Here is a 25,101-nt window from a genome sequence, read left to right on the forward strand (position 1 = left end):
GTGACCTTTATGCATGTAAGGAGCAATGAAAATGCACTTGGGACTTGTAAATGTCATGGTCAAGTTTAATTTTTCATGATTGTGAGAAGCTATGATGGAAGATAATGAAATAATTTCTTATCCTGGAAATTCTGTTAAGGTTATACACACTCTGTTTTACCTATGTTAAAATGCCTTCAAGTCACTTTAAGTCATCTATTTTGAGATACTGGGATTCTTCCTTTGCTGGAACGTGAATGCAGTGACAGAATTTGTAGCAATCTTTCTTGGGTTCCCATTTGCCTTCAATTTTCTGACCCATATGTACATCAATAACAATATTTTTGAAAGCTTGTATTAAGATTGGTTATTTTCAGGTCAGACATCTGGACAGGTGAGTATTTTTTTTCCTAAGATGCCAACTAGAACAGGTTTTGAAAATTACACTACTCTTTGCCAGAACACTGATTATACTGAATAGCATACATCAAGGCTACTTGGTATTCTTAGTCACTGACAGTAAGTCAGAACATTTTCTGTAGGCAATCCTGTGTTTTCATCTTTCTGAGACCTGGGGAAAAAGAAAGGTCATGTTCGCATGGAGAAATTCTGCTCCCACCACACAATGTGAGTTAACTTCACCAGTTAGAAATGTGCTAACAGCTTGGAGTATCTTACGTTCCTTGCTAGTTTTTTTGTTTGTTTGTCTTGGTTTGTTTTTTGTTAGTTTCTTTTTTTCTGTTGCTTTTGGCTTCGTTCACAATAGAATAACCAAATGGAAAGTTTTATTTTTAGGGTTTATACTTTTCTCAGACTAGTCACAATTATATAAGTATTGAGACAAATTTTCTTCTTTACGCTCTTTGAATGTGATCGGCATCGGTGTGACTGTTAGCAAAGTGACACCCACTGGCTCCTGAATTAAAAAGTCTATTCTTAGTAGAAGAAGCAGTTATTTATTCAGAGGGTGAGCCATTACCAACTGCAGTTGTGTATTTTTGTTTTTTTTTTTCTACGTAAATGTAAGAACTGTGAACTAAAGGCTCATTGAACATAGAATGTCGAGTATGGAGGAAACTGTGAAGTTATCAAATACAGTGCAGAAGAGCAGGAAATGACAAGAGCTTAGAAGAGAGATGGCATCATGGAACGGATCATTTATCAGAAACAAATATTTGACGGCTTTTCACAAATATTTCTTAGAGCTTTAGAGGCAGTTTTTCTTGCTTTTGTTAAGGCTCCAAATTCTTAGTTACATCTTATCAGTTACAGTTGCTTAGTTGCAATTAAATTGCTGCAAAGGAGGCGAGTTTTAATTGTAGCATCATCAGCCTGATTTCCAGGGAGGTGCAGACACTTTATGTTGCAGAGACTCAGGTGTTTCAGTGGGACCTACCAGAAAGTGCAATAACTGGTATGAATAAGCATGGTGGAGTTTGGTCCTAAATTAATGCCTGTTGCAGCCTAGAGCATTTGTTTGTATTACCAACCTAAGCTATTGCTTCTAAGGGACTCTTTTGCGCATTGATTGCAAAGATTTATTTTAAACAAATCTCCTCTGATAGTCATTGCAAATCACTGCTTTAACTTTTAATTATTGTCTAGGCAACTGTTTTTGTGAATTACGAGTATATTCAATGTCACAAGTGTTTTCTTTCTTCTGCATTCCTTGAAGTTGCTTACAGATACAGGGTGTCTAAGGTTCACTTAATCCGAGAAATAAGAAACCTGGGAAGGACATAAGATAATTAAGTTGATAGTTTAGTGAGAGGGATGCAGAAAGTTCTGTCAATAAAATCATTCAAATTACATACGGATGGGTACGTTGACTCCAGACCATCTACTGCTTTTTTTTTTTTTTTCTTGATGCTGTTTTTGAAGTAGCTTTTCTTGTTCTCTTTTCAAGAGAGACATTTTTGCAGGAAAATGCACACAAAGACAGTGCTTTTAACCTAGAATGTTAGTTTGATTCAATCAGTATGATTTTGAGGATAAAAATTTGCAAAACTGAAGAGTCTGGGTGAGGTTTTTCCTTCATAGATCCATGTTAAATTCTGTTGTGTTTATTACAGACTAGCTTTAGAGTTAAGGTTTGAAGGCTTGCTAAGATCTGTTTTTAATAGGATGGGGAGGATTTCAGGTCTGACATGGATGTTAATACACATAGGTATTATGCAGGTCGCTCTGAAAATAATACCTCCTCGTTATTTCCATGGAAATTGCAACAGATACAAATAGCACAATAACACTATTTGATAGAGTAAATTTTCACATACAGAACACTATTTTTCAACATAGTAATCACCATTAGTGATGCATTTTCACCAGCCATGAACAAGAACTGCATACCACACTCATCAAAATCTGCACCGAAGGAGGCAAACCACTGTTGCTGTCATCACTGCTGAGGCACACCACCCACTGCCTCTCTGTGCTCATATCCACTGTTTAGTCACCATAAACATTCAGCAAGCATCATTTAATGCAAATAGGTGCCATTTTTTTCTGCACTGAAAGAATTCAGTTCCACTCCTTTGCTTCATACGTTCTTCCATGCTCCCTGGTATCAGTCCTGGGAATTATTGTTTCTAGAGAGTATCTGCTTCATTTGTGCAACATGCATACCTGCATCTCCCCTGCTTTCACGAGCTCTTGGCAAGTCTGGCATTTTGTGTAGAAATTCAGCAGTCTTCAGAGAGAAATCTCTTCAGTGATTTCTTTCATAGGAATTATGACAGTAATTCCCAATTATTTATTGAACCAATGATTATGTTCAAAACTTTGGATACAATAGGAGAAAAATACTGTGTAGCTCTTCCCTCTTCCTAGGTGTTTTACACCATGGGAAACAGCATAGCAGAGAAAGAAGTCATAAACTTTTGTATATAGAAGGAGGTGTCAGACTAAAAAGAAAAAAAAGAAATTTACAGTGATATTTCTGCTTGAAAAAGCAATAATTTAAGAGACAAAATCAGGTTTTGAAAAATAAAAAGCTTTTCCATTACTTGAGGTTTGGTTTGGTAAACAACTGTGTACCCTTCACACAGCAGACACTGTTACAAAACTGTACTCTCAGGATTCTCTGAATTGCTGAACCAGGGAATCAACAGCTTTCAAATAGCTGACTTTAATAAGATACTGAATTGTGTAAACTGCTGATGAAACTGTAAAAGTATTGTGTATTGGAATGGTGTGATCTGGTCTAATCTCAGGTCTGTTCCTGTAATTCTTTTTTCTTACATTTGTGTGGATAATGACTGATGGAATGGATCAACTTTGCCCCTGCCTGGGTATCTGTTTTTATTTTAAATGACAATTTAAAAAAATGGTCGTATTCATTTATCACTGATATATCAATAATTAAATCATCAGAGATACAGATTTCAGTTGCATCTGGAAAAACATAATTTCTGGCTCTAAAATGTATTAGATCTATTGATGCAATTTTGTCTTGCGTAAAATTTCTGAAGAAGCAGTAGACAATAAAAGCAGTGGTTTTACTACAAAGTAAGAGTGTAAGAGGTACAGGAATACTTTAAAAAAAGGAGGAGTTGTATGTAAATAAGAACATTTACTCCTTCTCTCAGTAGTGCTTTCTGTTCTGGAACACATCAAACATTAGGGTTCTTCTTACCAAGCACTGGTTAACTGAGTTTTGTTTGATCTCTAACTACACAATTTACCCAGGACACTGCTGGAACCATCAGGTGTCTTTTCAGCTGCCGGTGATCCTATTCATCCTTTTACAGGAAGGATGTTTTTAAGTCCTCTCCTATTCTTATCCCTTAGGTCTGTTATTTCTGGCTCACTGCATGGAAAGCACAGCTAGTAACTCCCCTGAGCAAACCATACCTGGCTGCTCTATGTGTGCCTTTGGAACAAGTAGTTTAATACAGTCTTAAGTGCAAGTCTCGCTTTGAATTTCACAGTACTCTCTTAATGGGAAAGCGATGACTTCACAGCAGTCTTTATAAAGCATACCTCAATAACCAATTGTGTTCTCATTTCTGTACATTCTGTATGTATTTATTCTCTAAATCATTTTAACTTTTACAGTCTCTGTACATCTTAACATCAGTTGAAACCTGAAAATACAAAAGTAATTTGCTTCTGGAAAAAAAAATCCATTTACTATTTATTACTTTACTCACTTAGAACTACCCCTTTCTTTCCATCATTTGTTGTAGACTTTGCCATTCTCTTTGGTTTATTCTTCTAACTTCAGATTTGTGTGTGGTGTTATTAAAGAGAGCAATCTGTTTCCAAGTCCAGGGGAAAACTTAAAGGTATATTGGAGGCAACATACATATTGCCTACTCACAGTGTACAAAGGTCCAAACATTAATAATTTATTCAGATTCTTTTCATGTGTAGTTGGGGTCACCATAGTTACTTTATCTGTAACTTCAGTCAGAGGGTGGTGACGTGCTGAAACAGGTTGCCTGGAGAAGTTGTGGATGCCCCATTCCTGGAGGCATTCAAGGCCAGGCTGTGGATGTGGCTCTGGGCAGCCTGGTCTGGTGGTTGGTGACCCTGCACATCGCAGGGGAGATGAAACAAGATGATCATTGTGGTCCCTTTCAACCCAGGCTGTTTTATGATTCTATGTATTGCCTCTGAACTTTGCCATTTATTTCTGTACTGTTTGTCTGTTGTAAATAATGCTTTATCAGGTTATCATCTAGGCGATTTTTTTTCATGTTTTTTCTTTCTGTACTTCTGGCATCTGACTTCCATGGCAGAATGAGTACTTGCTGATCGACTGTGTCTGCCTTTTAGCCTGAAACTAACAATTATTTTGTCAATGTTGTTCTAGTGTGATTTGTCTTCCACATATCCTGCTTGTGTAGATTTAGCTGTGTGTTTTCATTATTTAGTATTAGATGGAAAGATATTTATTTAAGAGTACTGCTAATAACACATAAAAAACCTCTAGAAAGAATCCGGTTGGGCTATGACTGTAGATTTTGTTTCAACTATCAGCATAGCTGGCATTTGTACTTTGTACGTCATCTGTTTTACCTTATGTGATATTCTCTCCATCATCCGTCTCATACAGTTGTCAGTTTTTACATTACTTGAAAATACAGCCTGATCATTTTGTGTCTCAGAATATTTCATCTCAGCATCAGCTCATTCAGGATGGTTCTGGCAGAGCACAGTTGCTCAAATGAAGCTTGGATGTTGCAGGTCTGTGTGGAATGGTTTCTTTGCTTGGTGCCAAATCTGTCACTGAAATGCTGCCATTGCAGCAAGTTCACCAGGACACCATCTACTGCAGTTTTGTGGATTCGAGGGAAAATTAGTGAGTATTTCTAGGCATTTTGAATAGCACTGGTTCTTTATAATGTATGTTTTAGAATATGAGATTCTTTAAACTGTATGATTCCCATGTCATATAGGTTTCCAGAGCCTTTCCTAGATTTGTCTTATCAGTTTGTATTTTTTTTTTAACAACCACTGCCCTTCAGAAAATTTCACCAGCTGCCCACCTTTAGCTGGAGATGAAGCAAATCTTTTTCTCAGCAACTTTCCCTTAGAGCCATGAATGTGAGTCACTAATAAGTGATGAGAACTGAAACAGATGCCAGAAAATTGAAATCAATTTATTTTTATGCATAATATTAACAAGGCATTTTGTCTTGGTGACAAACAGTGCTATCTTAAGTAAGCATTCATTTGACCTACTGGCTTTGATATCAGTTGCTATTAATATCCACATAGTACTCATTATCAAGACTGCAGCTTTCAGGGATTTAGTGGAATAGTAAAGAAAGCTACATTAAACAAACCCGTAAACAACAATCTTTAAAGGGAGAAAAACAAAAGGAAACTAAATTAAAGCTGGTCCAGTATTAAAGAGAGGATTAATGAACACAAGCATTTAATGAATATTCTCCTGTAAATAGAAAATAAACATGACCTATGAAAAGTTTAATTTCTTTTGAAATCTTTGTGTATTATAATTCTTCTAAATTAGTATTTGTCTGAGATATTCAGAAGTTTCTAAAAGTTATACAGTGTGGCCATAGAAATAAAATGAACAACAACTTGACGACCAAGACAAATGCATAACTAATGCTGTGTACTCAAGTGAACTGTACCAAAGCAGTTCACATGTTGCCAGAAAGTTGATTGAAGCTTTCTAAGACCATCTGACTTTCAATCCAGATCTGATAAATGAACTAATGCTTGCAAGTATTTCCTCTGTATTGGAAGGCTGCAAGAATACTCATCAGTTCCTCTAGAATATAAAGGAGTCAACATCATTTTAGGTCCTTCCTGTTTCCCAAGCTGACATATACCCATAAGACATCTTTGAACTTCATCTGCTAACCCTTTGTGCAAAGCTCCTGTTTGCTGGGTATATCAGCCAGAGTCACAGCTGCATCAGTAGCCTGAGTCAATATTTGTTTGTGTAACAGGACAACTGCTGCTTGTTGTCACAATCATGTTACACAGTATCATTAGTTTAGCCTGCATTCAGTCTTTTTTTTTTTATTTCTTTTCCATGAACTTCAGTAATTGCTAGGCAATATGCAAAAATATTTCCTATGAACTTTGGTAATTGAATCAACATCAGTTCATATCAGATAAACCTATAGTTCAACAGGTTTCTTCATTTTCATTATTTTACTGTATTATTTTACTGGTACAAGTTGCATGAGGGGAAAAAAGAGAAATAGTTACTGTTTCTGTAATCAAATCTGATAGTACCAGGAAAGCTAGAGGATAATTTCCATTCTATGTTGCATTCTATATGTAAGTTTCTCATCTATTAGATAAAGAATCCACGTTAGATCTCATTGGAGATCTCTGCAAGTGAACAGAGGCATTGTTTTTTTTATTTTTCTTTTAGAGAGAATAGCATTGGTGAAATCAAGATCTAATTGTTGCTTCAGAACCTAATCCTTTTAGTGTTCTAACAGCCTACAGAGAGCTTAAAATTAAACAGAGCCATTCAAACTTCTAATTAATGAGTGGTAAATGGTAAAATGATATTGCATGACAAAATAACTTGATTAACCTGGCAGCTATTAATGTTGATGATTTGGTCTCATTGAAACAATACGTGGAATCTCTTTGGTCAAGACTTTTCCATAAGGAACAGAAACAAGATGCAGTGTTTTTACTACCAATTTTGATCCAGTTTTATCAAAAGTCAGTACTGTTCAAATTGTGCTTAATAAGATGACTATTCTGTTGCCACCAGTACACTTTAAATGGCCATTCTTCTGCTCCTTTGGAGTGTAACATGAATGGTAACCCCCTGAACAAAATATGTATTATAATATGAAATATCTAGTTACAGAGAGACAGGACTGAAACATTGAATACATCTGTCTGATTCATAAATATATTTTATTTGGTCTCACAAAAGGCAGGAAATGTCAGATCATACAAGAATCAATTTAGTTTGGGCACGTTCAGCACAATTTTAACTGCCAAACATAATTATTTACATCACTCTGTGACATAAACATGATCTCTGCTCACATCTTTGCTTGAAAAGGCTGCCTTTATTGGTTCTTTGCAGACCATGTTTCCAGAGGCATAAAATCTGAAAAAAAACTCAGAAGAATTTGCTCATATTATTAATTCCTCTTCATATTTAGATTATAGTAATGCTCAGAGTATTTCTGTGGTCTCTGCTTATGTTTCTGTGACATTATTCATGTATGCATGTCCGTTATAGCAGAGGTCAGTTTTTACTAATAGTTGAATAATATCAGATTCTCTTTTCATCCTTTAATCTGACAGATGTTTCTGCCATAATTTGATTGAAGGGAGCAAGGGAAATGTAAGAAAAATCAGTGTCAATTTAACTCACTTTTCTGGACTAGATTTTAAGAGCAGCACCATTTTCTTCAGTGGCATCATCCTCTCAGCCTTTCCTCATGCAACAATCTAAATAACAAAACATTGTTTTCATACGGCTGCTGTCTGAGTGACTTTGTGATATTTTGCAGGCAGGGCTACATAGCTGGAAAGGAATTGATCTTATATGAAGGACTATTTTACCTTTTAAACTACTGTGGGATATCAGTTACCTTTAGACCCTAAGTCTTAGTGCATACCTTGAGAAAATCTGTCAAGTGGTGTTGAGGAAAGAATGTACAACTAATTTGTGTCTGGTGTAAACGTTCCAGAATGAACCAGTGTTCCAGTTAAGGAAGAAGACTGGTTCACATTCCCTTTTTTAGTAATAGATTGTTAGCTGAATGGTCACTTTTCAGTATGACTCATGGAATGTCTTGGGTTGGAAGGGATCTTAAAAATCATCTCTTTCCAACACCTGCCTTGGGCAGGTTTGCTAGCCACTAAATGAGGCACCAAATCAAGTTGCCCAGAGCCTAGATCTGGAAGTAACTTTTTTCCTTAGTCATTTACTGTTTAATGAGTTATAAGTGCCTCTCTGAAATGCTGTCCTGAAGGTAGCGTTCTTTTTAATTTTGTGACTTCATATAGTGCGTCACAATAGTTTTGTATGACTCCAGATACTGGGATCAATACTATAATATATCTTCATAAATGACATCGGTGGTAAGACAGTGACCCATTGACAAGCTTGCAGATAGTGAAACACTGGGAGGAGTGGATGTGCCATCATTCTGGGGGAGAAATGGGTTAACAGGACTGCCGTAAAGTTCAACAAAGGAAGTATTTGTACAAATACATGAAGTCTTGCAAAACAGAGGAAATAAATCCTTAAACAACAGTGTGAAAAAAACTGCCAGTAGTGGGCAAGCTGCCATCATTGCCTTTGAAAGGGAGATTTACTGCAACGCCGTGCCTTGAGACCTGTCTGAAAGTTGCACTGTAGCCCATGTCCTTAAATTTTCCCAGGTTTTAGATGACACTTTAGCATAATATCTATAGACACTTTTTTTCTTATCTCCTCTGCTACATGTAGAAATAGTGGTTTCTCTTTGATTTTTTTTTACCTCTTTGTTAGTTATTATTTTGTCAGGATAGACTGGAAATCTTCCCTTTCATATTTCTGTGACAGTAATCACATCCAAAATTGCATGAATGGGTTGCAGTGATGACAAAACACCACTGCAATTCCCCTCGGTGGTAAGGCTCTTAAACTCTGTAGTGACCTCCAGAAGCAGCACACAGCAGGAGGGTTGCAAGGGCTTCTTCACTGAATAGTTTTAAGGCTGATCATAAAGTACTCCTTGGATACGAGCTCCTTCTAGATTATTTTCATCTAGAAGCAAAATACAAGTGAGTCAGCAAGAAAAATCCTTCAGCGTAATCTAAACTCTGCAATATCTTTCAGATCTGATTGTGGGCAAATAGCCCTACTGCACATGGGGAAACTTAATAGAAAATGGCCTATTAGTCTCTTTATAGTTAAGACTCAACAATGCAGTGATTTGTATTTTCTATTTGATCACACCCACTGATGTAAGAAACATATGAAAGTGCTGGTGTGACTTTGCTCAAGCAAACTGTGTTAAATTGAATGTAGCAAAGCTTGTATATTGGAAATCGTGCAGTAACAAAATCTGTGGTTTTTTAGTTGTTTTTTTTTTTTTGTTGTTGTTGTTGTTTGTTTGGTTTTTTGTTGTTGTTGTTTTTTTTTTTGCCAACTATGCCAATTCAAGATAATAGTTTAGGGAAGTTACAGGACTAAAGAATTAGAAATTAACTGGGGAAGGAAACATAATGTTGGGTTTGCGGCAGTAGCTCATTTTGTATGATAAAACTAATTTGTAATTTGATCTCTAAAGCAGAACACAAGCATACCGAAGCACTTGAAAGATTATTACAGAGGAAAGGAAGTGTGAAGACTGAAATAGTTTGACAGCAGTAAAGACAAGGGCAGAAGAACTCTTATGGTGAATAGCGTATTCATAAGAAAGCAATTCGGTTATTAGAAAAAGCAGATGAAGTTCCTGGGAGGGAGAACAGAAATAGTTTATGCACTAAGTTCGGGTTTAGAAATCTCATTTAACTTAATGTTTTTTTGTGGTTGTGTTTTTTCTTTGTTTGTCCGGGCATGAGAAGAAAAGTTACTGAACACAGAAACTGACCTTAGAAAGCACAGCTCGTTATTAAGGAGTTCCCTAGGCTAAAACCAGAAGCAAAGGAGTGTGAGTGGCTTCATGCAGTTCTGCAGGTCAGGAGTCTGGGCAGACAGAACAGTGTCCTTGCAACCAGCTTCCTTTCTCACATGGAGCAGGTGAATGATTTTTTTGTAGGGTAATGATATCTTTTCTGTCTGTACATTTTAATGGCTGATGAAAGGACTTCTGGCAAAGCAGGGCTAGGAGCATTTACTGCTAAGTAGAACCAAGTGAAATATACATATACATATTTTTTAAATATACATATTTTTTAAGGAAAATTCCCCTCCTATTAAAATTCTTTGTAGAAATATAAATTGATACATTTGTTAAAATTCCCTAGTTGTATTTGAGGATGTGTTTGTTCCTGGGTTATTAAGGGAAGGATCACATAGATGCAGTTCTTCGCTGAAATAGTGTAAAATGATTGTTTAAATAGTTTTTTGGTCTATTAGGCTTCTCACTAATCTTTTGGGGGAACTCATTAACATGCTTCATTGCTAAAAGGCATGAAGATAGTTTTCATCAAGTAAAATTGTTAGAGATGCATATCACGCATGACGTGCATTGTAATTTGTGTTTATGATTTGAGAAACCTTGTCATAGCAACTGGTACGTTGTATAAATTAGTACATTCTTCAGAGATGGAAAATTCAGGGAAATTTGATTCTTGACTCTTAAGTGAAACAAATCAAAGCATTGCATACAAATCCTCACTTTTACTTTTTTTTTTTTTTCTTCCTTTTTTTTTTTAATGTGTTATAAATGATTTACTTCTTTCTCCGCACTGAAGATCTTTAGGCACAATGCTCAAGTTAAGAGCAGAAATACTGAAATGCTTTTCCCTGTGTCCTTTAAGTCAGGTAGAAATAGCTAATCATATGTCAGAAGCAAACTTTGGGCTATGATTAATCCCACATATTGAGAATTATTTTTCAAGAAATTGTTTCTGAGAGGGCATGAGCCCTTTGGAATGAAAGACAGCTTTCCAGACAAGAATGTCTTAAACATTCTGTTTGTTGACTAGATATCTGGTGAAGGAACTCAGCTGAATACATTTGAAAGAATTATTATTCAGGATCTGAATCCTTTTCAGATGACTGTTATCCTGGTTTGAAGTCTTATAATGTGTCTTGGCAGGATAAAGAACACCTGGAAATGTTAAAAGTGGTAGGATGTAAACGTATATGTATATAAGCCAAATATTTCAGCTCAGATGTACTTTTTTCTACATTTACTGTATTTCATCAGTGCTTTGATAATGAACTGACAGGTTTATGAGATTTTTGCTTTTCAGTACTTATATGGGATTAAACTGCAAGGGAGGAACTTCTAACGGTAGGGTTATCAAATGATGCTTTTTCATGCAGATAAGGAAGACTGTGAACCCAGGGCCTGCTCTTATTGTCTTCATTTACAGTTATCAACAGCAGTAATGAACAATACACGTGCAATCTCAACCATCAAATGACTGTGTTAGTGAAAGATATAAGACGAGATCTACACAAGCTGCAGAAAAATGTTTTGAAAGATTTAATGTAAAATCTGAATGCTGATCTCATCTGCCTGCTAAGAATTTCCTCATGCTTACACAGGGCCTTGCAATTGCTTACACCTCTTTATCTTGAAGTTAAAGCTGCTAATAAATGTAACAATAGCTTAGACCCCTAAAACTATATGTACAACCCATAACTAAAATCCTATTTTTTGGTATGCACATTGATACAGGGAGATTATATTGTACTGTAGATTTAAATTGCCCTGATTTATTAAGCAGAATGCAACATATAAATGGAAATATTCTACTACAGAATAAGCAGAGGGAAGACATACACCCTAATTTTGAGTTTATAGAGAATTTTTGCCTGACATAAAATTTCACTGGGTTGGGATGGTCTCTTTTTTTTCATCAAATCAAAGGTTGTAATGTGGGATTTAGACTTTATCATCTATTTGAGAATGATCTTTCGAACAGTTCCAAAGGTCTTCATGACTAGTGAAGAGGTCATAGAACAAGTAGGGTAGTACAGAAAGGATCTGTGGCAGTTTCCAACTATTTCAGTAGCTCTCAAGTTCTTTATCTTGGGCAAAGCTCACAGAGCAATTAATTGGAAAATATTTGTTTTGCTTACAGACTGTACTGTTCTGGTTAGCATACTTCAGTCCCACTTTTCCTGTAAGGCTGGGATATTTCTGTTCTTTGTCCTGTCCAGTGAAGTGGACAAGATATTTTTTAATTATTTGTGATACAGTTGACAGGCATCTTTTACTTATGTCCTGAGGAAAACTCGATACAAAAAGTTGCTTATTTTCTCTGTGTGGCAATTATTTGATATGATTGAGAGCTTCTTTAAGAAGTTCTGCTGGTTTGATTTTCTGAAATTATTTTGCAACAATTTCCATTATGTGTTCCTATTTTTGGCTCACTAGGGTCTGTTTGAAATGAGTGTGTACATGAGATAGAGTAGCTAATGAAACTTAGGCAACTTTTACTACTTGTAGTATAATGCTTGCACAGGTGAAGCGTGAAGCAGATGTTGCTTTCCTCTTCTCATAACAAGGTTAAAATTACCTATAGCTGTTGAATTTCTGAAGTGAATCAAACTGTTTATGATTTTTCATTCCCCAAACAGAAAAGCGGAGAGCAGCAGAGAGATGCAAAGTAACCTCTTTTTTCACTTCTGTGTAAACATAATTTGCATTCTCTAGCAACCATTTAAAAAGCAGTATATCTTGTGTCTAATTTAGGACAAAAGAAAGCTTTGGTTCACTTGTGTAGATGGAAAGGATGGATATTGAAATAGAATCTGAGGTCCTGAAGAGTTTGTTTACCGTAGCTTCTTTTGAGGACTCCCACCACTTTCACCCTTTGCTGTTAACTCACAACTTATTGCTGAGTTTTGCTTTATAACATTCTAAAAACTCCCAGATTTATATCGCACAGTAGTTTGAAAGAGAAGGAAACATGCTAAATTGAGTAACAACTACAGATAAAGTCAGTTCAGAAATATGAGAGTGTTGGCCTAATTTCAAACTCTTTGGTCTCTTTTCTATTATTAACATTAACTCTCAGAAATATTTCAATAGGCAAGAGGACTAAGTCTTTTGATCTCAGATTCATAAAGCTCCATATTTAACAAGAACAGCAAATAGAACAAGGAAAAAGTGTATGTGCTGATATGACTGTTATAAAATGTAGAATTGAAGTTCAAATCCATCAATAAAATAGAGGAAATTTATATGAACATTAAATGAAATTATAGATATATTGCTTAAACCAGCTGCATTATTAGAGTTAATTCAGAAAACTAAATATTGGCCCCTATTGATTACTGAATGCATTCCATTACAAATTACAGAACAAGGAGGATTTATTCTCGCCAGTGTAATAAGGCAAAGTCTCAACCTCTGAGCACAGTAAATAAATGCTTTAATTAAAATGGAGAAGAAGCCAGTCTTTCTTTGGTACGTTGCATGTTTTGCATTAGAGTTTTAGATTTACTTAAGATATTCAGATGTTTGCCCTAAGAGCATACTTGACTGGGCAGAAAAATAATACTTTTTGGGCAACACCACAAGTGAGAAGTTTGTCATTGTTCTGGCAGAAGTTCAGTGCTTCAAGGTCCTTGAGCATGAGATGCTTTTTCAAATTTAAAATTAACACAGAATAGAACTACTTTGAAACAACACAAACTTCCAAAATAAAGTAGAATCTGTATTGTGGAGAGAAGAGTAGGTGTCTTACTTTTGTTAGTATTGAATTCAGTATGTTTGTATGACCTGCCTGGAAAGCATTACCTCAGAAAAGGCTGCATACTGGAAGTGCACGGCAAGAGCAAGCAGTGGCTGGAGAGCAATGGGCACAGGACACAAAATTCCCTATTTAGCAAAAGCAGTGAGGAGGCTGTTAGATGGCACTGTCTTTTCTTATGGCAAGACTAATATTCCCAGGTGAGATACACACATTTACTGGTAATAACTAAGTCCAAGTTCAAAAAAGCCATGGAAGCACTTGCTGACAGTAAGGGGACAGTCTGTCCCTTTCTTTCTTACAGTCTCCCTTTAGAAACTGAAAGGCCACTCTGAGGTCTCCCTGGAGCCTACCAGAGTAACTTGTATCTATTGCAGCCCTATTGCTATTTTGATGCCAAAGCAAAATACAAGGTTAACATTGCACTATTTAGCTGTGTATTTCATGTGAAAATTTATTTTTTTTCCCTAAAATCCTTCAATCAAGTTTCCATCACAACTTGTGTAAAAGCTCTGCAGACCTTTGAGATCAGACTAATAGGCTTGTATGTTGAATGGGCTGAAACCACCAGGGAAAGATTGAGTGGTATTTCCATGCCCCCGTCTTCCTCTACAATATTTTTTGTTTTAATTTCATTTGATCTATATCTTTCTGAGGGATAAATAATGCTTTGCTGTTTGCTGATTTGGGGCCGCAATAATTCCGTACTGTGATGGGATCCTGGGGAAAAGGTCAGGTGAAATCAAGTGCCTCAAAGTGAACTAGTAAAGATTTAGGAATGCTGACTCAGAAGTGCCTGTAGAAAAACTGTGACAGTGACTAGTTTCATGCAGAGAGAGAAAGAAGACAGACCTGTTTCCAAAAGGGTGCATTCTGCTGGAGAAAGATAAAAACAGGTATCAATAAAGTTGACATTCCGTGTCATAAACAGTGCCGTCAGTGACATTGTTGTCTGGTCTGGGAAAAGTAAAATCAAACGAGGAAGTTTGTGGGTTACTCAGGGTTAGCAAAATGCAGAAGATTACAGAGAAAGTCATTTAGTTTAAATAAATACTTTATGAAACAAAAAGTACTCAGGTTTGTTGTGGAACAGATAAAGATGAAACATGATTCTTCTGACTGATTGTTCTGGAAAGGGCATCTTTCATGTTTTCAGATTCCTGTGAGATGACAGCCATTTTGTTTTCTGCATTTCTAGATTGTCTAGGTTGTAAGACATAAATATTTTGTGCTATGCCCCAGTGATCTTGACTTTGTTCTGTTTCCTGTGAGATAGAAGAAATCAGTGTAGACTGAAGATGGTTTCCATTGCTTATGGCAATCACGATTTGAAGAAAAAGGTCTTCACATTCCTATTTAACATTTCTATTCACAATATTGAGTGAGGAAAAGAAATACATGAGTACAACTTTTATTTCAAAAGTCCTTACAGTTAGTTTTACTTTTCATTCCTTGAATACTGTAGCCAATATTAGTAGGCTAAGACTTTGTGAGAGTCACTGGAGTCACAGAATTCAATAATCCGGACTGTGTTCTACTCTTGGCCAGATTACAGCTGTGAGCCGGAGTGGCTGGAATAAGGTGCCTTTGTCCTGATACTGGTTTTATAAAATCTGTAAGATTAGAAGGATCAAAACTTCGCCTTGCTAAAGCCAGGCATTTCCACTTGACTTGGATGCCTTTCAGCTGAACTTTGAGAGGCATTTGAGAAAATCGAGGTTCAGTCTGAAGAAGCTGCTTCTAACCTTTGTGTACGTCGTCTCCATCTGTTGAGCAGTAGCACTGTACATTTTTTACCTTCAAAAATCCATTGGGAATGCTATCATTTTGATATTATATCTGTTCTGACATAGGTATCTCCCAGTTTTGCCAAGGGAAATATATTTATTTCATGATTGATATCAAAGTTTCCTCATGTGTTATCTGCCTGGGGCTGATATTACGTTATTCTTCTGTAGAGGCCTACATACCAGGGCTTGTAGGACTGTTCTCTGGAGTTTCTTGACTTAAAGTCTGAACGTGGATTTACCAGCTGGTATTAGCTGCTGCTTCTGTCATGTTAGCTTTACCTTAAAAAAACAGGAAGGATCTGATCCTGGAGCAATAGCAGTAGTAAACATTCTGTCTTTTACTTCTATCAGGAGGGCAAAAACCAGGGTCAAGACAGCATATTGGAATTTTCTTGCTGTAACAAGCAACTACTCATAAAGGCTTGATTAACACTGCAAACTGACTCTTCACTGATTCTAGGAAGGTCCCTCTTAAAGCCTGCTAGAGCTACTGAAGAGCTTGAAAAAGCAAAGGAAAAGGCCTTTGAGCTGTGACCAGTCACCTACAAATGGAACCTAGAAATTTCAGGGTCATGTTTTTGTCAGTATTTATGCTCTTATTTGCAGTGGATAAGAGTTAATCCTTCTCAGACTGCATGGAGCAGGCAAATCCATTGCCCACAACATATGTCTCAGACTTTACTTAGACCTCAATCAGGTAATTTTCCCTTCACAGCTCTTGCAATTTTATAGAGCCATTCCGCTGACATAAATACTTCCTGAATTTGTCTCTGAACACTCCGTTACTAAGTTACCATGCATCAGCCAAGCAGAGCTGACTTTTGACATCACCAAAGTTAGTTTTAACTGTTGTGTTTAGTTGGTACTTAATTGTTGTTTTCACTGTTCTTCATGAAATAGCAGCTAAGCCAACTCTAACTGCTTGGGATTTGATGTGGACTCCAAGCAGACATGGACAATTACTACAACACTCTTGCCACAGAGTAATGTTTGCAGCACAGTAAGCTGGCCAGTTTTCCGGAGTTTTCCCTGTCAAAGGGACTGTTCTAGGTCTTAGTTCTCTCTGAGCAGTGAATAGCTTGGAAGGCAAAAAAATCCCCATTTGTGTTAAGCAGCGTCTGACTTCTGCTTCAATCTTAAAATCACACAAGTTTTATGAATGTGAGTGCAATCACTGGAATGTATAATCCAGTCTTAGTCAAATTAATTTCTTAACTCTTCTCCGGTGATGAATTGTTCTGGATAATTTTATGTTGTATTAAAATACCCTGTAAATTAATTTTTAATGTACTTAAATGTAGCATTTGTGATTTCATTAACAGCATGTTCTTCTTTATATCATGAGAGCACACTTGATCTACCCTCCCTATATACTTTATTGTCTTGGGTTCTCCTGGCATATCCTAAATTAGTTAATCATCAATGTGAACTTCAGTCTACTTAATTTTTGTTCTTATGAAAATCTCCAATTCCCAAGCAATGCTCATTGTCTTCCTCTTGGACCTCTGATGCTTCAGCTTTAGTGTTCTTGAAAGAAAGCTTTTGATTTGTATGAGGTCATTATAATTAGCTCTCTATTTTTTGTTCTGTGCTCCAGCATTTGTCTGTGTTCTGAGTAGCTTTGTCCAATCATCACTGGTTTTGTAAGATACTGTTGTATACATACAGTGCTGCGAGAAAACAATTTTTCTTCGGTTTTGCATGGCAGTGGGTATAGATCAGAATGCTGTCATAACATCGGTGATTGGAAACTTGAGACTAAATCAAAGAGACTAAATATAGAAGTCACAGACATTTCATATGTTATTTCACTGACAGTAATGGAAGCTGAACCAAGCTTTTTAATGGAATTATTAATAAGGAAAATGAGGTTCATACAAGCTGCCTTGTTGAATTCACATTGTCTTGATTTACAGCACATAGCTCCAGTCATATAGATGGATACTTTAAAATATTCTGAAGTATTGGCAATGTTCTGAAAAAGTTGTTTATGCTGATATAAACCTCTGAAAATAATGAGACAATCATTGATTCAAAAGATATCTTTGTTTACCGATCAGAGAGTAAATAATGTGTGTGAGGATGAGTAGAGCTTACAGTAATATGCTTTTTCAGTCTGTAGGAGTGTGTGGTTTAGGCCAGAATACTATTATTATTTGAAGATTTGTCATACGGTCCATGACTTTTTTTAAGTTCACATTATATGATAAATTCAGCTTAAATGATCTAAACTATGAATATATTAGAATTATGACAGTCTAGTGCCACTCTAGTAAAAGGAATGAAACAATCGTGTAGAAAAAGGTTAATGAAAAAAAGCATAAAAAGCTCTTCCCCTGTACTGGACAAAGTTGCAGAAGGCAGAATGTTGTTACAACATGTAAATACATTATGTGTTAAATGTGTAAATAAAATTACTGTACTGTTGGATACTTCTTTTTTGATTACTGGCTAAATTAAAAACTTTTTTTAATAAGTCAATGTATTGATATTTATAATCAGTTTTCTTCACTTAAAGAGCAAGTAATGTGGCGGAGCACAAACGAGCTTGTGCCCCATACATCAAGGTGATATAATTCTGGTGTAATTTTTGCTTGATGGCTAAGAGAGAAACTCATTGCAATTTTGACTTGTTGCCTGATATTCGGTAAGATATTTCAGATTGTTGCTTGTAATCCCCAAATGATGCTTTTTCAGTCTGTGGAATCATCTTTCCAATCATCTGTGAAGCTTCTGTGTCACAGCTCAAACTGCAACACTGTGTGTGTTTGTGTTTCTGCAGCTAAACACTGCTGCAAATTTTCAGCCTCCTTTCATAGTATTCATGGCAGCTACACCGGCACTGGGAAGTGAGATGCTTTCAGCATGAACACCAGGATCACTCTGGTGGGATAACAGATTAAGGTGCCGAACTGTTTTGCTGAATGCCCACTCAGCTCTGGGGTCCATGTTTCTTTGTACCCCAGTGGCTTTGTCTGCAATTGCAAATGCTATTAGATGTTATCGTCCCGTGACTTTGGAGAAAACAGCCTTTACTTGAAACTTAATTATTCCAAAACTCTGGTTTCTCCTTTTTCTTACCTATTTCTGTCCTTTCCTGACAACACATATGTGCTATTTTTTACGTCCATTTTTTTCTTCATTTTCTGCAGATACTAATGCTAACTCCTGTTTTTCTCTTGCAGCTTTTTCCATACCCATTCCACAGCTGAATCTCTTGGGCAGAGCAAGAACATGTACCTGTGCCCCTTAACATGGCCTCGGGCAGTAGAAAAATTTATAGATCCCATATGGAACTTTGTGACTTCAGGTAAGAAAGAAGTAATTAAAGCAGATGAATTTTAAGAGAACTGTTTATATGCAAATATATTAGTGGAAGTCTGTGATTCAGATGTCTGTGGGCTAAATTATGGAAAAAGTATTGCTCATTTAAAAATTCATTATAAAGAACATAAAATGAATTTCAAAATATGTTATGAAATAAGAACTGGTGAAATCCCCAACCACTGTAAAGCAGTCTGAAGTATGACACAGTATATTTTTTCTTTCTGTTATAATTTCTGATTTTAATTATTTATTGATGTATGTAATGAATTATTTTTTCCATCTTTGGATCAGTTGCTTTTAGTAACTTTAGCTTTTGCACCACCACTTTTAATGGTGGTGTTTTTGTTGTTGTTGTTTTTGTTGTTGTTTTTTTAATGTTAAAACTCAGAAGGTATTTCCAATTTTATTTATAATGAGTTCCTACTGGTTTGATAATGGATGCTGTGTTTGGACTGTCCTAGCAGAGGTTGCTGTTGCAATTCCCTATCTTGATCATGATCACAAAATCTCGATATATAACTCTTACTGTAAATTATTGTTGTGCAGGCATGGAATGTACAAATTATGTTCTTATACAGAATATGTCGCTGTCAGATTAGTTCTTGTTCTGAGCAGACCATGTCACCCTGCTCAGAAGCCTTGTCATTTTCTAGAAATGGGAATCTGTATCTTATTTGGTATGTACGCATACATACGTATTTGTACTTTTACCTGCCTTAGTGAATTCTTCACCATTTTGTTCTTATTTTTCTCAGATCTGCTTCCCAGCTTTGCCTGAAGTTGTATCTGTAGAATAACTGTAGAGCTTTTTTCCTCCGTGCGTGTCAGAAGACTCCCTGGTACTGAGGAACTCCCAGCTGAGATGTGATCAGCAGATATTTTGCAAAATGCAGGTATATCTTTCACTGTTCTCTTTAAGACTTTATCTGTGGTAGCATCATGAAACCATATGCTTTTTGGGGCAAAGACTGCATGAGGGAGGGAGGTCCCTGATTAGAATTGGAGAAGACACTGAGATAAGGTTAAGCACTATAAACCTGAAACTTAAGAAAAACTGTGTGACATACACGTTGACGCCTTTAAAACAGAATGTGGAAGACTGGTTGACCCATCATGTGGAAATGTTAGCTAGGAAGCTGGAAAAGGATAGAAATAGAGGTTAATAACTTTAGAGGACAATGCTTAAAATGTTCTTACTGCTGACAAAGACCATCCTTGATTACTTTTTTTCAATTATAAAGCAGAAAACATAAAATCTTACCTGGTTACTTTTTAGGATGAGTCAGTCCAGTGGGAGTGATGAGTTAACTCACTGAGTATTTACTGCTGCCATTCTACTTTACAGTAACTAAAGCCTTAAAGTATCAATGAAAGTATAACAATTAGTTTAGACATTACAGATTAGTCTCTGAAATAATTCTAGCAGTTTTAATATGATTTGGTGCATAGGCAGTAGCAGTTATTCAAGAATTACAAACTTCATCAGGATTTATTGGGCGACATCTTCCTCTGTTCCAGACTTACCTTGTCAATACAGTAGTGGATGATGACAAATGTCTTAATATTTCAAGATCCTTTTTATAAAACAGTGGACGTAACTTTTTAGAGGAGATATTATACTCTGTTAAGAAACCACCAGTGTTCAAAGGTTAATACGTTTTTTTCTGTACCTTCTTAGGAAAGCACTAAATGTAAGGGTACGTTTATCAGTTAAATCTGAGGAAGAATGAGACTAACACAGTCCTGAAAGTTGAAGGACTGGTTTATGTCATCTTCAAGGTCATTTTCCAAATCTGCTGACCTTGTTAAATTGACTTGTGCTGTTACAAAACCTAAATTATACTGAATAGTATCCAAATAAACTACAGCCAATATTTTTCCACTCTTGATGTGTCACAGTTGTACACTGATATATTTTTAGCACTGTGTTAGGTGAACTGATGGTCACATGTGCTGAGAATGGTGTCTGAAATGCCTCATTCTGTGCATTTCAGCTCAGTTTAACTCTGTAGCCCTCCCAGAACTAAGTAGCCTCTTTGCTATGAGGCACCTTGCACTTAATTCATGTTCTGTCACAGTAAAACCAATCTCAGAAAAATCAGTTTTGTAGAGGGGCTGGAGGTTTTACAGTGACTTACTTTTCTGCATTCTTTCCTCATCTACCTACTTACACAAATACTGCTTGAATTAGGCTGTTACAAGTTTCACTGCATAAATCTTAATACCACATGCTGCTCTCTTGCACAAGCGCAAAGTGAGTTGCCTTCCTGATGACACTGACGAAGTAGGAATGTATGAGGACTGCTCCAAAAGTATGACCTCTGATTTTATTATGTTGGCCTGTGGCATCACAGGTAGATGTTGGTGGTATGGCAATAGGGGTTGAATCTTCCTGCCAGTATTCCATTATGTTTGGTTGCCATGTGACAGATGGCAGAAAAGGGGCAGTCTGACAGATGGTGTCTGACATGGAGGTGTGTATGAAGCAAAGATGTGGAACTGAGTTCCTCTGTGTAAAAAATAAAAAATGACACCTATTGACATTAACTGATTCCTATTGAACACTGAGGGTGACCAACCAACGGATGTGAGCATGGTGAAGCAATGGGTTGTATGTGTCAGCATTGGGTCACCTCCATGTGAGCATGGCATGTATGCTCTTTTAATGGACGGGGAAAATATATAGCTAATGATGGTGACTGTGTTGATAAACAGAGTTTTATGGCTGAGAATTTGCTCTATCAAATAGTGTTATTGTGCTCTTTGTGTCTTGGGCATCACTAGCACCAAAACAGCACTTCTTGATGTTGACAGTTTACTAGTTCAGAATTCTAGGTGTGCTTCCTAAACAAATGGTTGAATTTATAGATAGCAGAAACTACAGAAGTCTGAGAAAATTAAAGCTATGAGTGCATACACGTACATCTGCATCTCTGTATGTCTATGTATGTAACTTGTGCTTTGTTCTTATTGCTCTCAAGTAGAAGTGCTATAAAATTTTTAAGCAGCTGCCCTTTCTGATAGGTGCTACCTTGGGGCTCATTCCATTGTTCATTGAAAGTCAATGACAAAGATCCCATTACCTTTAATCTTGCAGGATCGAGGCTTTAAATGAAATAGCCAATCCTGCTAAGATTTTCCCATGAATATTCACTTGAACTGCACTATGGTATTGCTTTTCACTTCACTGACTTGTTTCTGCAATAGCTCTTCTTAAATGTTTTGGATCAGTGTTTGGTCAGTACCAATGGATGTCTGTGGAAGCATAAGTTTAGCAAACATTCAAACAAAATTATTATCAAAGAATTTTAATTAATAAGCACAATTATTCATACAAGGAATCTGATGCAGAGATGTTACCCTGCAAATGAAAGTCCAGAAACAGATTGTGTGATTCTTGAGCTTGGAAATGTTTAGAAAAGGCTGATATTTGAACCCCAGATGCTTCTGAATAATGAATGGCTGACATGCAGTCCACAAACCAGGAATTATTTGCCAATGTAGGTAGGGGTATAAAGAATTCAGTCAGGCTGTTTGCTTATTTGTACCATCCTGTCCTTCACAACAATCAGAAAATAGTGTGTAATTTTCTAAAAGACAAAATTTTTACTTTGTAGTTGTGAACATTTGTTTTTTTGGGGTACAGTCTTTGTCCGTGGAGATGTTTTAGTAGGTCCTGCTACTTTTCATTGGTGTTGATGTTACCCTTCTTACAAAAGCCAAATTTATTCAGACCAAAGTGCTCCTACAAGGATTCTACGTATGTCACACGCGTTATGTTATTTCAGGAGGGAATAGAAAAGAAAATACTCTGCAGAATTGCTGCAGAAAACAATTTTTGTTCCTTGCATTATTGCTTTATCTCTTCCACTTCATTATGGCAGTAGAACTGAATGCAAATGAGAAAAACGAACCAATCCCAGATACCCATTTTGTTGGATTTAACTTAGGAATTGAATATCCAGCTTGTATTTTTTTCTGGGCAATTTGCAAGTCAGATTATGTGAAAAATCCAGACAGTGTACATTTTTATCCTGGGTGTAGGAGCATTTCAGCTTTCTCTCATCGTTGTTTTATGCAGAAAGTGGTGATAAAAGGCCTCTCACTTCAGGACTGTGGATATGACTTTATCTGCCTCCTCCTTGCCTCTGTCTCTCTGGATTCTAGCAGAGTGCTTTAGAAGTCCAGGGACATCTCTGTTCTTCTGATGATATGGATTTTCTTTTGTTTTCCATCTCTTACATCTTTTCCTTGCAGAATCTGAGTAATTAAGAAAATAATGCTTTCTTTAGGATAACCTTTTCTTGCCCCACATTACTAACATATTACTCTTTTATACAAAGCAACAAAACCTTCTGTGAAAAATTATTCTGTACAGTGATGTTTTCTTTCACAGTGATTGTTCATGACTGTGCACATGCAGCTCTTTTATCTGATGGGCTCATTTTTCAGCTCTGGGACTGGATGAATCTTTATTTGAATCTTCTGAGCTGGGAAAGTTGGGAGGAAGGCATTTGCATTTTAAGTAACTTTCGCCAGTAAGGTTGATAGAGCAGTGAGTTCTGTAAGTGTAGGAAGGAGATGATCTTCATTTTGTCTTATGTCTTCTCCATCAGATGTGTTATTACCCATCGTTCCTCTTTCTCTGTACTTAACAGCCCTTTTGGGAACAAGTTCCTGGGATGTGAGAAGCCAGGCTTTCTCATCTGCTATCAGACACTAGGGCTGTTCCCAATATCCACAGCTCTGATCTTAATTCCCCATACGCTCATTTGTTTTCTGTGTTTTGTTGCAAGACTGTAATGTTTTCTTCCAAAATGAACACTTGATTGACACCCACTAGTTCTGTTAACTTTTAACACACTGTCCTACCAGTAATTCTTGCCCTTTCTTTGTTACCCTCTCAGGATGACCTCCTCCCCACCCCCGCCAGTTATCTGTAGGAGCCACGCTGGTTGTATGTGAATGCCTGAGCTTAGAAAAAGTCTTGCTAAATGTTATGGGGGAAGAAGTCTCTTAAATTGCATCCTGTTTTGGGTTCTTCATGACATAGTACTCTTAGGTCTTATGGCAGTTTAGTGATTTGCTTTTAATCCATTGAGCAAAGCCATAGCCAAATTGTTAATATAATGCATACTGAAAGCAGATTATTTTACTCTTTGAATCTGTTCATGCAGTGCTACAGAAAAAGTCCATCTCTGGTTTTTAAAGATGAATGTCAGCAGGAGTCAATGGAAATAATTCCATTGACTTCAATTGGATTAGTATCAGTTTCAGATGAAGTAATTATAGGAAATGACTGTGTATGTACTGCTGCTGAAATGCATAACTCACAGAAATACCAAACTGAAAGAAATACCAAGCTCGGTTCCTTTTGGTCAGAGACAGGCAATTTAGATACCTTCCACAAACTAGTTGAGAAATGAGTCTTTTTTAATTCATTTATAAAATGTTTCACACTTGCAATGCTACTAAAATTAATGCTACTTTGAAGACAAGCTTTGCTGAGTCAGGACATAGTAAGTGTCCTTAGATTACACGGCTTTGCTGTCACAGAGAAAACAAATCCATTACTGTATTTTAGGTATCTGCTCACCTAATAATTTGCAGAAATGTTATAGCATTATGGGAAATAGGGTGTAATGGTAGAATAGCTGCTCACTTAATTTCGGACTGAGGTAGCTTGGAGAGAGGAAGTCATCTGAAGTCTTGCAGAACAATTAGTCACATTTTTTTCCCTCCAGCAATAATTCAGTGATCACATAGCTGTTAATGAATCTTGCAGGACGCTTCCCTGTTTGGATTTGAAGTAGTAGAATTCCAGCTCAAGTAGATGCCTAGAGTTGTACAATTTGTTACAAGGGGAGCATCAGGCTGCATTTGTGATTATTTCACATGTACAACTCAATTAAAAAAATAAGGAGAATAAGGCTTTAATATTGTTTAGGGAGGATTATGGCAAGACTTCATTAAGCATGCAGATTTCTTCAGGCTGAGTTCTGCACATAAGCAAGGTTTGATCAATAATACAGCTCTGCTTAGGCTTGATTGATTCAGCCTTTCATGTGCTCATAGGATGAATGAACAAAATGTTCCCTATAAGAAATGGGTGGTCCATCAATGTAAATGGCTGTTCCATCTCCTCGGGGCTAAGCCCCATCATGATTATTTATATTAT

At 36.6% G+C, this 25,101-nt stretch overlaps 1 protein-coding gene across 7 annotated transcripts in view; it reads left to right on the top strand.

The window, feature by feature from the left end:
- Window positions 1-25,101, top strand: part of LOC140253727 (protein FAM13A-like) — a 191,826-nt gene that overhangs the window by 92,106 nt on the left and 74,619 nt on the right. For all 7 annotated transcript variants that reach the window (XR_011903965.1, XR_011903966.1, XM_072339484.1 and 4 more), the window contains exons 4-5: window positions 18,782-18,906; window positions 19,679-19,816. Coding sequence is in view for 2 of the 7 variants with exons in the window: in XM_072339487.1 (XP_072195588.1) it covers window positions 18,782-18,849 (68 nt within the window). In the remaining 5 variants the exon portion in view is untranslated. The remainder of the gene's footprint in view (window positions 1-18,781; window positions 18,907-19,678; window positions 19,817-25,101) is intronic.

Source organism: Excalfactoria chinensis, chromosome 6 (assembly GCF_039878825.1).
Source record: "Excalfactoria chinensis isolate bCotChi1 chromosome 6, bCotChi1.hap2, whole genome shotgun sequence".
Classification (NCBI taxonomy): domain Eukaryota; kingdom Metazoa; phylum Chordata; class Aves; order Galliformes; family Phasianidae; genus Excalfactoria; species Excalfactoria chinensis.